At 35.7% G+C, this 13,199-nt stretch overlaps 1 protein-coding gene across 2 annotated transcripts in view; it reads left to right on the plus strand.

The window, feature by feature from the left end:
* Window positions 1–344: 344 nt before the first annotated feature.
* The window catches only part of LOC149779095 (palmitoyltransferase ZDHHC12-B-like), a 36,331-nt gene continuing 23,476 nt past the window's right edge, over window positions 345–13,199 (plus strand). Inside the window, exons 1-3 of one of the 2 annotated variants that reach the window (XM_089939652.1) lie at window positions 345–716; window positions 6,516–6,652; window positions 8,272–8,421. In XM_089939652.1, coding sequence (XP_089795778.1) covers window positions 614–716; window positions 6,516–6,652; window positions 8,272–8,421 — 390 coding nt within the window. In that variant the 5' untranslated portion in view covers window positions 345–613. The other variant, XM_089939653.1, reaches the window with a different exon arrangement.

The raw sequence follows: 13,199 nt of genomic DNA on the forward strand, positions 1-13,199 counted from the left end.
TTCAGTGAAGGTAAAAACAAAATGAAACAAAACAAAACAAAAAATAACCCAAGTGGAAATGAGACAAAGGATATTTAAGCTCTTATAAAAACAGATTTTTAAAAATTTGGCGGAAATTATATTTGCTCACCGAATGCAAACAACAACTATACCGACTTTGATTTCACTAGTTCATGAGATATAGGTAGATTCAGTTTTTCTTTTATACCTCACTTTTGCCACCGAAAACCATTTTCCGTGTTTATATTTTATTCTATGGTGCGAGAACTATTTATATCTTGACCTAAATTTCAGACGGGTTGTCAATAAATTGCTTAAAAATATTATTGCAATAATTTGCATTCGAAAATCAAATTAGTGCTCTGATGAGGAGGGGGAAGTTAATAGTGATGAGATCTTTCAGTTCTCTTACTTCAAACAAACAAGGCTTCAGAGAACATCAGATGGGTTTTTGAAAGAAAACTCGAATTTATGTATTTTTTGAAATAATGAATTTATGTATCATTTGTCAAGCAAATCACTGATCTCTTGACCAGAGCTACAAACTACTTTGTCACCCAGCTACTTATCTGTTATTCTTGATTAGTTTTCTGTACTTACTGCCCTACACCAAATGTTGTGTAAGAACTGCCGATGTGGAGTTAATGTATGTGTGAGATTAACACACACGGCATTATGCATCGCTGTACCAGCAACTTTACTCTGGAAAAACTCTGGTTAGTATGTTGTTAGTCACACACCTAGTCCGTAGTCTAGTCCTACATGTAAGACCTCGACGCTGATATTCATGTTGTGTGCGTCAGGGTCTTACTGCCTAAGAAACGGTGCTGTGTAGCGTGTTTTGATGTCGACTAACATCGTAACGAAAGTAAAATTTTCAGCAATATCTCACAACTGGCAACTAAAATTACGACACTTTACTACAAAGTAAAGTCATAATGTTTTAGTCAGACGTTACTTACTCTGATGTCTTTTCTCTAATTAATTCAGATTCTCACAAAAGAAATGGACCTGTTTTCAAGTTGGCTGGAAAGCAATGAATACCAGGAATGCCGAAATTGGATTAAGTTGGAATATTATTCTTTAACGAAACAAATAAAAATTTATGCCTATTGGAACTGTAAGCAACGTTTCGTTTCATTCAGGAAACATATCCCCCACATGAATCTACCTGAACATACTTTGGCATAACTTGACTACCGTCACATTTCAACAAATTCAAATGTATGTCAATGGAACATGAAAATGCGTACATTTGCTAGTGTCAGATTTTGATTCCACCAGGATAAAAACAGCACAGTAAGTATATTAATTAACATATCATTTTATGGAAGACTGTTAATATGGGCTGCCTGAAACTTTGATTACTCATTCCGATGTCAATGGACATTGGAACATGCTATACAAGCACATTATTTCGGTATTAAGACAACACTAAAACAAAAATAACATTTGCTATGTCTTACATTGTAGGACTAGTCTGTAGTCCTACATGTAAGACCTTGACACTGATATTTATGTTGTGTGTGTCACTAAACAAAAATTACATGCCCTGTTTTACAGTGTAGGACTATCCTAGTCCGATAAGGCTGGTCCAGGTAAAGCCTTGTAAAGGCCTCGAGTCAAGGTACCCCAAAACTATACCCCCAAAACATACCAAGACTGTCCCATAACACCCTCAGCTACCCATAATACATCTATACAATTAAAACAAAATAAAATAATCATTATTTTATTATAATCATTATTTTAGCGCTTACTGACATAATTAGTAAAATTACTACTTTGTCTAATTATCTGGTAAGATAGGTCAAGTTCTTTCCCTTGTACGTATTCACTAAGGGAAAGAAATATTCCTTGTCTGATAAGTTAGCCCTGAAACCAGTCCAGAAGGTGATAGTTTAGGTTTAGGATAGGTTTGGAGGCTGACTCATTGGACTAAGTCTATCGTATCAAAGTTCTAAAAGTTTGCAGTTTGACTGGGCTAAAGAGGCCATTAAGTTACAATTAAGTTTTTCAAATTTAAAAGCCATATATCTTATCAGACAACATATAGTGGAGGCAAAGAAAGTATTTTATCACCATCATGGTGCTTGGCTGCTGGTGTTTTGTGCCATTAGAGTACGAGTTACATCAGTATCAATATATCATATCAATGATTACTTCATCGTGTTTATGTCACAAAGCACATGTAATAGTAGAAGCTGATTGATTAAGGGATTTAAACTCTGCATCACTTTATGTTAAAATTATATTGTTCACCCTTAATGAAAATTCCTCAATAAGTACAAATTTCAATGCAGACTTTTATATAATGATGCATATCAGAAGTATTTTTTTAACGGACTATGTTTTAGTTATGACTTGATCATGTGACCAGACTAGCATATGTTCATAATGATGTTGGTCTTTAAGTTCATGTTTGGAAGCTACCACAGAGTTGGAACCCCACTATAATTCATAGGCTTAACATAAGCAAATAATTAAGCAATATATTACATTATATACCATCATCAAACAGTATATGTTATTAATAATGCACATTAGGCAGTGATGATGCCATCAGTGGGCTGTTTTCTACAAGCTTCATAATTGCTAGACATAAACTTGCAGCCACATGATGTCTTTGACATTTGTAACAAATGTCACTTGGACAGTTTTATCCATATGATTGTTCATTATTTGAAAACAATTTGCTTTCTTGACTCTTGAACAATTTATCCATCATAATACATCTAACTGGGATTCTTGTATGTCATATTCATCTATATTTCATCTTTTGCTGGCTTTTGGTTACGTTTTTATGGCTTTGGTTTAGCTTAGCTCATAGCTGCATGATTTTCTGATATGATATATGCAATCCTACCTAGAGTCATTAATCTTGGTGAGGGGTTGACCATGATAAGTAAATATTACATTTTTGCAAAGAGAGGTCTTCCAAACCCTATATTTTATGCCTAATTACATTTTTTTGTGTTTAAATCTCATTTATTTGGTGATGTTTATATTCAGATCATGAAACTTGACAATTAGATGTTTATGATACGACAGCATTTTTTTCAACCAAAGGTCAGTGTGACCCACATTTTATGCTTTGTTGACATACTATAAAATAATTTTATTTAGCACACGACCATATAGATATTTCCATGATATGTACATACTATCCTACACAAGAGGCCATTTTGACCAGTGCTGTTGGAAGTTGAAATAAATATGTTCATTCAGTGGTAAAGATTCCATATTACTGTTTGTATATAACATATTGTGATAGGTTCACCATAGCAGGTAATTGCGAATTGCATGTATGAAATAATAAATGAATTAGTTCAGTGGACTGCATGCTTTTCCTCTGAGGTCTTAATTGTAGTGGCTAAGCAAGGTAATTACTGATGCACAAACTTGAGTATACCTCAGTGGTCATACTGATTTTCACTCCAGTGTTCCTTGAGTATACCTCAGTGGTCATACTGGTATTCACTCCAGTGTTACTTGAGTATACCTCAGTGGTCATACTGATTTTCACTCCAGTGTTACTTGAGTATACCTCAGTGGTCATATTGGTTTTCACTCCAGTGTTACTTGAGTATACCTCAGTGGTCATTCTGATTTTCACTTCAGTGTTACTTACAGCTTGAGGGGGTCAATAACAGCTTATGATTTAATTATCATAAATAGTGATTTGAAAGAAAAGATGAAACAAAAATGTATTTTTTCGTTAATTCATTATAGTACCTCTGCTTTGATATCATATATAAAAATGTTCTTTTATTGTTTGCTGTATGCACTGTTAGAGTATGTATAAATACATGCGTGCTTGTGATTTCAGGGCACATCAACACAATACTGGCCATATAATACTAATTAAAAGTTATGGCATAAAGATAAAAGAAATGCAGAGCTAAAGTTAAGTTTAAAAAGGGCCAACATTTTATTGTTATGATCACTTTAGGCAGGATGTTCTTTCTGCTTGATTCTACAGTTTAATTTTTTTTTTTACACTGGGCCCCATTTTTAATGGATTTCATTATTGCTCTGAGCCTCGAGTTAAAAAATTCAATGAAAACAATTAAGGCATGTGTTATGCAGAAATCACATCCTCATTTTCATATGGATACTTTTCTTGTGATCACATCCCCATTTTCACATGGATACTTTTCTTGTGATCAACAAATTTCATTTCTTTCATGATTTTAATTCATTGCTAAAATCTATATTTTTTTACCTTTGTTTCTTTTGTTTTATATCCTTTTCGTAAACAATAATTGCAAAATATTTTGTTTCACTGCACATGAATGTATGATGTACACAGTATCCAGTAGCCGACATTTCTGCTTACTGCATTAAATTAATATATAAGATCAATAAGGTCTTGGAGAGAAATAAGAGCATAAAGTAAATATGCACTATTATTGTAAATTTAAAAAAAATGAAATGATCTTGGAAAATTAGATTAATTGCTTGTTTACATCAATCCTTCACTGAAGTGAAATGGCAGTTGAAAATACTTCCATGAAAAATGTGAACTTTATTCTCAGCAGTTCTTTGTGAGTTAGACCGCTCCCTTGGCCTAAATGGTTAGAGCGTCCACCTTGAATGTAGGAGGTAATGGGTTTGAACCTTGACCAAGTCATACCAAAGGCTTATGCAAATGGTACTAACAGCTGTCTCGCGAGGCGCTCAGCATTAAGAGGTTAGTGTTAGGACTGGTCGGCCTGGTGTCAGGATAATGTGACTGGGTGGGACATCATGCTACATGTCTGCGGCATGATGCCCAAGTGCTAGACATTGCTTTAAACTGCCACTGTGCAGACATTATGTCATTACAGTATTACGGATTTTTTTTTACAGCTACATTAAAAATCCAGATCTCTCTCTCACACACACACACACACACACACACACTGTGAGTTAACAATTACACACAGTTGTAATCCATCTGAATGAATAATCCATGTAAAGCATAGGGAAATGCAGGCATTTTTACTTCTAATTCCAAGTTGTACACTTTCTAGTTAACATTTAGATCCTTCAGGCTTTCTTCATTGGAGACTGCTCCGGTGGCCTTTTGGTTGGAGCATCCACCTTGGATGCGGGAGGTCATGGGTTCGATTCCCGGCCGAGTCATACCAAAGACTTACAAAAATGGTACCTACAGTTGCCTCGCTTGGTGCTCAGCATTAAGAGGTTAGTGTTAGGACTGGTCAGCCTGGTGTCAGGATAATGTGACTGGGTGGGACATCATGCTACATGTCAGTGGTATGATGCCCCAGTGCTAGACATCACTATAAACTGACACACTGCAGACATCATATCGATATGACTGAAAAATTATTAAAGCTAAATCCAAATCACACACACACACACTTTCTTCATTGTAAGTAAAACATCTAAATGACTAAAACTGTTGCTTGAAGTGTACATTATACCATAACACCAATTACATCCCAGTACTAAAGCTTGGTAATCACTGGTTTCCCAACAAAACCAATACTTACCTGGTAACATTATCAGTTTAGTCTCCTGGTAGAAACAAAATTTTGTCCTATATTAATCTTCAAATGGCAGAATTACAAAGGTCTAGGTTTATCAAAGCCATAGATACTTAGGTTCAATAGATCAGACATGTTTTTGTGGATGATCTAACATGAACTTTCTTAAACTTGTGATCATCAACACTTAATAGGCAGTGCTGTCATCATATTTATATGTACCTTTCTATGACCTTGGCTTGCCGTTTTTTCCGTCTTGGCTTCATGTCTTATTAACCACTTGAACAAAACTGCCATGAAAAGGATTGATCTTGACAAGTGTTTGTTGTTTGCTTATTTTGGCAGTAGTATTTTTTAACCATTCAAGTGAGCAACCATTGTTGTCACTGTATTGTCACTTTTTATATTCTTATTTTATGTATTTCTATTAGTTATTCCACAAATTTAAGTTCCTGTAAATATGCAAACTTTGTTGTTGTTGTTGTAGGGTTTAACGCCATTTTTAAGCTTTAGATACATGGTGGCCAGTATTTATGGTTGAGGAAGAACCCAGGAAAACCCCGGAAAGAACCACTGACCCACAAGAAGCTACCGGTGAGCTTTCTCACATATCCATATTGGCTGAGCAGGGGACTCGAACCCACACCGACAGAGGTGAGATGGCAGTGATCTGTGATGGGTGCAAACATTGAAACAGGCAAATCCTTCAGTTTAAGTACCATATAGTCTCATGTACAAGTAGAATCCAAAATGCAACAACCATTCATACCATCACATAATGCACTGGCAGAACAGGGTCTGTGTTTATTCTACTAACTACTCCTAACAAACTGCATAGGTTCAGATCTGCCACTGTATTGTATGATCGTAGATCTGGGTCTATGTTGTTTGCAGTTGGACTCATGAGAGAGTATATTTAGTATGCATGAAAATATCTTTTAATAAGCCACAAAAATTAATGCCCATGAAAATTAACAAAAGTGTAGAGTCAAGCTATGTAATTATTTCATGTATTTTTTCCAGGCCTTAAGCAAGCTGTTGTTAATGGTGAAGATCCACTGTACGGAGCCATTTACTTTTTTGTGCTGTTCTTGTCTTTGGTGATGTATTACACTGCATGCCTGATTGACCCTGGATATATCACCCTAACACATGAAAAGGTATGACCAATGTCTGTGTTTTGGACCATACAGTTATTCCATGTTCATATCAGCTGGACCATGTGAGTGTACAGAGGTAGACCACAAGTATACAAAGGTAGACCACAAGTATACAGAGGTAGACCACAAGTATACAGAGGTAGACTACAAGTATACAAAGGTAGACCACAAGTATACATAGGTAGGCCACAAGTATACAGAGGTAGACCACAAGTATACAGAGGTAGGTCACAAGTATACAAAGGTAGACCACAAGTATACAGAGGTAGACCACAATTATTCAAAGGTAGACCACAAGTATACAAAGGTAGCCCACAAGTATAGAGATAGGCCACAAGTATACAGAGGTAGACCACAAGTATACAGAGGTAGACCACAAGTATACAAAGGTAGACCACAATTATAAAGAGGTGGACCACAAGTATACAGAGGTAGACCAAAAGTATATAGAGGTAGACCACAAGTATACAAAGGTAAGCCACAAGTATACAGAGGTAGACCACAAGTATACAAAGGTAGACCACAATTATAAAGAGGTGGACCACAAGTATACAGAGGTAGACCAAAAGTATATAGAGGTAGACCACAAGTATACAAAGGTAAACCACAAGTATACAGAGGTAGACCACAAGTATACAAAGGTAGACCACAAGTATACAGAGGTAGACCATATAGTATATCCTTATGGTTTGCTAAAATGCTGACAAATACACACAATAAATTCAACATCAGCAACCATCTTTTTTGGATACTGTTGATAAAGATGGTTGTCTTATGTTTAGTTACCAAGTATGCAGTTTCTAAAAACATGCATTGACATATAATGAATATTAGTGAATATTTTAGGCTAATTACATTGATTGCTAAAGCATTGGAAACAGCTGAAGGTATGAAGATGGCAGGATAAGGGTAAAGCATAATATTCATGCATTGTTGCTGTGCATAGAATCTAAAGGATAGACGACACTGTGTTCCATGTCCTCCAAATCTGGGGCAAATGGCAAAAAAGTACTTAAAGCAAGTTGTAAAAATGAGATAATATTATTTGTTTGGCAGTTGTTCTATGTTGACTGTAACTGTTATAAAATGCCTGAGTATTTAATTTAATTTTCTTTTAATCTTAGCTTTCCCTCAGTATCATGCATGTGACAGAACACAGAAGTCAGCTTAGAATAAATCAGGAGATTCTCAAAATTTGGTTTTTGAGTTTTGATTTCATAAGAGGGAAGATTTTGAGTGAGAATGGCAAATTTTTCATTGCTGATCATGTCCTGAATTGTTTATTGAGGACCCAAAGCTTGGATAACTGTGTCTGAGTAGTTTTTGTGTTTAAATGAGAACTTAATGAGTGATTTACGAGTTGGGAAACATTATTTTTTCTAGTTCTAAAAAATGAGCTGTCAGAAATGGGAGATTATGTTTGGTTATAAAACTGGCAAACAATGTCTCGAAGGGGCGAAAAACTACACCTCCACCACATATCTAATGTATAATGTATGCATATTTGTCAGAAAAGGAATTGAATCCAGACTGTATCTAATGTATAATGTATGCATATTTGTCAGAAAAGGAATTGAATCCAGGCTGTATCTAATGTATAATGTATGTATATTTGACAGAAAAGGAATGGAATCCAGTCTGTATCTAATGAACAGGAGGATACTTGTCCATCTGAAGATCAGGTTGAGGATACATCTTTGAATGCAGATTGTGAGGAACTATTGGACAAAGGAAGTGAATACAGATACTGTGATTTCTGCGAAATTCAGGTAAAGATCCATAACTCCAATATGATTTTAAAAAACTGCCTTTTATGTGGTCTTTTGGAACTTTCGGCTGGTGCATCCATTTGCCAATGTTGTATTTGGCTCCAGATTTTGGTGAAAAATATGCAAGTGTGATGACCATCAATTATCAGAGTTTAGGATGGATTTGACTAATTTTGGAATCAAAGGGGCAGCACAAGGAGTGTTCTGGGTGAAATAGTTTTCCTTGTCCATGACATATTGCACCAGGTAAATGAAGTTAACTGTGCTTGGCCATGAATCAGCACCTACCCACCCCACCAACATTCACTTTCCTTCATTAAACCCATTCATATTCAGCCCGTAATAGTGAATATTGAATGTATTTTATTATTAAGCCTATGTTTAGATGCATAAGCTGGTATTAAAATGGTATAAATGTGCATTAGAATAAAATTTTATGCTAATTTAGTAGTTTATGTTGCATCAGAAATATTCACAAAGTTACAATTTAGCTGCCAAGCATACAAACCCAAGCTGGTAGGAAGTGAGTAAAATCCAGTAGATATACACCAGAACTATTGTTATATCTTTAAATTGGTTGTAAGACTAAAGACTATAAAGGATCATTGAATTTATCCAATATTGCACCTGAATATGTTGATGAACCTACTTACCTTTGACAGGTATTTTTTTAAATTAAGAGTTGTATCTTTTCACAGTTACAGACTGTTTATTTCAACAGTTGCCTTTACAATATTTGATCTCAAACTATATTCCGAGGGGCCCTGGATAGCTGAGTGATCAAAGGTGCTTTCCTTTACAGATCACTGACATTTCTCATCTGTCCACCAGGGCTCAGCCAATATAGATATGTTAGAGAGCTTGCCAGTAGATCAGACCTTATGATTTGACCATAAATATATGGAAACGACCCATAAATAAAGACTTACAAAATAAAAGAAAAAATTATGGAAATACGATATTTGGGGTAAATTCTGGATAATGGCTTGTCTAAGTTTGATTAGGATCTGGGGGTTTCATATTAGATTTAGTGGAGCTGGTCAGGGAACTAGACTAACAATACAGGAGTACCGCAGATGCTTTAAATGGCACAAGTTTTTTAATGCAAAATGCCCTGCACGATCAAGCAGTTACTTATGTACTCTGGTCATAATTATTACTCCCAGGTCAGTACCCAGAAATATAGTCCCAATCTAGTTTTAGAGCTATTCTTCCTTTCATATGTTGATGATGATACATGAGATTTAGGCATTCTTGAAATTAAGTTAAAGGAAATTGTTTATTATTTAAAATTATGAGCATTATTGTGCAGTCTTCTCTGTGCTATTATGGTGTTCATATGTGTGTATTTTGGCAGTGGTGACATTTCTTGTAGCTTCCCATGGGTTGGTGCTTTTTTCCTGGTGTTTTCTCAGGTTCTTTCTCCACCAAGTATGTTGGCCACCATGTGTGTATTCTTGATGTTTTAAAATGTGAATAATGAGTTGACTATTCTAGATTATGAGATATCAGAAATTACACTTGTTTTTTTATATATTTATTCAAACTTAAAAAGTTGGCAATCACCATTAGATACTTTGCTGCAAGAAAAATATACAGATTTAAGTTAATATGCTTTTTGTATTCATTACTCAGATTCAGACATGATTTCATCTATGACACATTAGCAGCAATATTTATATTTACCAGCCAATAGCAGGGCTCATTTATGATATTGTCTCTACATGTGTCGGTTCCCAGGGAGGCCAAGCAGGCTAAGGCGCTTGCCTTTACTGATAGCTCACACTTCTTGCCTCAGTTCACCTGAGTACTGGACTAAACTCGACCAGTGCATATATGTGAGAAAGCTTGCCAGTAGCTTTCAGAGGGTCTATGACGTTCTGGGGTCTTTTTGGGCTCTTCCTTCACCAGATAAACTGTCTGGCATGTATAGCCTATGATGAGCTGAAAAATGGCATTCATCCACAAAACCAGACCCAGCCTCTTGATTCCCTATTTTATTTCTGTATACCAAATCAAGTTTTATATTGTCTGCTGTTGTCAAACTTTGTTAAGTAGCTTGCATGTGAAGCAAGGAAGAAACCTTTTGATTTCAGGATCATAAGGTTAAATGACAAGGTCACAGGGAGTGAAAGAATGAAAACTGTTTCATTTCATTATCTTCACTTGTGTTTTGTATACTAGAGGCGGAAGCATTATTTTGAAGTCAGAATATCAAGGTCTGAATTTAGAAAAACAATTTTCACAGAACTGTTTAACTTCTATACCACATGACTTGACTAAGCTTTCAAGTAGGCTTGCATTTTGAAAGCTGGAAGATATCTATTGATTTGGTGGGTTAGAATGTCAAAGGTCAAAGTAAGATGGACTCCAAGAAGGAAAACAAATTCCACATACCATGACCAAACTCTGTGAATGGAATTCATTTGGCACACAAATGTTACCTGTTGATTTTAGAGTTAATGGGTGATAGCCATGGTCACCCTGACTGAAAGGAGAAAAATAATTTCTGCAGAGTAACCTAAATTCCATGTCATTTACTTTTATCAGAGTTTGTGGATGCCTTGCATTAAGATAAGAAAGGCACCAATTGATTTTAGGTCCAAAAAGTGTCTAACAAAAAAAAAATATTTTATGAAAGGAAGTATAATAATCTTTACATATATTTATTGTTCTCTTTACATATATTTATTGTTCTCTTGGTTAAAACACATTTGAAATAGGTTTTAAAAAGTTTGATTAATCATGTGAACAGTTGGATGCCATAATAATACAAAGTTAAACAAGAATAATACCTACCTGACAGGTAATTGAGTTTATTCAAGTCCTTTTAATTGGTTGATGGACAGGTAAATTATGTAGTATCCAGTACATGTACATATTGGACCACACCAAAGTTTACAGAGAGGATCCCTTCCACTCATAGTTGTTTCAGTGTGAGCAAAGGCCAGAGAAGAGACTGAGAGTAGAATTTAGCTGTTTTAATTCCTGCTTTGTTTACAGTAGTACTGATTTGATCCCTCTAGCTGCAATGGAAAATGCAAGGAGCAAGTATTTAGAAGTTGTTTTAACCATTTTATATAGTTATCCAATGTAGATGTGGTGCATAAATTTGGGCATTCTCTGAATGAGGGTAAAATACTTTTCTCAGTGTCTTCCTGGATGTATTGTCTCATTATGAGAAACAAAGCCAGTCTGTATCTATTTCATAATCATTTATTAGAAAAGTGTCTCTCCACATGGCTCCAATGAAGGATTCATCAAGCCGTCGTGATGATGTTTCATTTCTGGACCATGAGGTTGAGAGGAATTTTCTCTGCTTGTGAATCTGAATTGGAATCAAACAGTATAACCCCTTGTGCCTGTGGATAACATGGATGAGTTGTCAAACATAGTCTTGTCTTTTCATTGGAGCCAGAGAAAATAATTCTAGTATCCTTGGATACCATGACTGAGTTATCAAACATGGTCTTATAATTGGAGACAGATTAATTCTGGTTCCTGCACATACCATGGCTGAGTTGTCAAACATGGTCTTATCACTGGAGTCAGACAAAATAATTCTAGTACCTGTGGATACTATGACTGAGTTTTGAAACGTAGTCTTGTAATTGGAGACAGAATAATTCTACTTCTTGCTGATGCCATGACTGAGTTGTCAAAGATGGTCTTATCATTGGAGTCAGACAGAATACTTCTAGTTCTTGTGTAAACCATAGCTGATTTATCAAAAAAGAATTTACAGCAGTGCCATTGCCACTGTGGAAAAAACCAGTGTGTATTATTGTGCAGTGGCTTATAGTTAGATTTATATTGCTACCTCCAGTGTATTTTTTTTCCTACTGATCACCATTATGCTGCTTGTCTTGCAGAATGTCCATAAGACAAGTAATCAGTTTAAGCACTGAAAGGGAAGACCCAGCATGATGCTTTTTTCATCCATCTTAGAGAACAAATAAATGCAATAGGTGACACCAGTGGGCTAAAGGCATGTAAATAATGTAAACGCTCACTTACAAGTGAGTTCCAGCTGCAAACAACATAGACCCTAATCTGCTGTCTAATGCACTGACAGCTCAAGATCTGTGTTGTTTGTTTTAATGATTATTATTAGCAAACTGTATGTATCCAGATTCGATATCACATGATGCAATGGCAGATCTGCGCTTATGCAGTTTGCAGTTATTTCTTACTTAGAACCAGAATATATTATATATGCTGCTTACTGCTTATATGATCCTAACCTAGCAAACACAGAGATGACTATAAATTTGTTTACTTTGAAGAGGACCACTCCGGTGGCCTAGTGGTTAGAGTGTCCGCCTCGGAAGTGGGAGGTCATGTGTTTGCACCCAAGTCATACTAAAGACTTTTAAAAATGGTACTAACAACTGCCTCAGTAGGAGCTCAGCATTAAGAAGTTAGTGTTAGGACTGGTCGGCCTGGTGTCAGGATAATGTGATTGGGTGGGGACATCATGTTTGATGTCTGTGGCATGATGGCCCAGTGCTGGACATGACTATAAACTAACAAATTGCAGACATTGTAGCGATATGACTGAAAAACTGTTAAAGCTACTATAAAAAAAACCTAATCACACATACACACACACTGAAGAGAGGTTCTGTCATTACACCCAATAGTTGATGCATGTTTAGCTGTTTATCAGTGGAAGAGGAGGATATATAATTAAATAAAGTGTGTCCTGATCCATAACTCCATAACATAAACTGTTTGACAACAGTATAGATGTGATAATATTACTAAGTTGTTGCTTA

The sequence above is a fragment of the Sinohyriopsis cumingii genome, chromosome 17, assembly GCF_028554795.1.
Source record: "Sinohyriopsis cumingii isolate HCF-2022 chromosome 17, ASM2855479v2, whole genome shotgun sequence".
NCBI lineage: Eukaryota > Metazoa > Mollusca > Bivalvia > Unionida > Unionidae > Sinohyriopsis > Sinohyriopsis cumingii.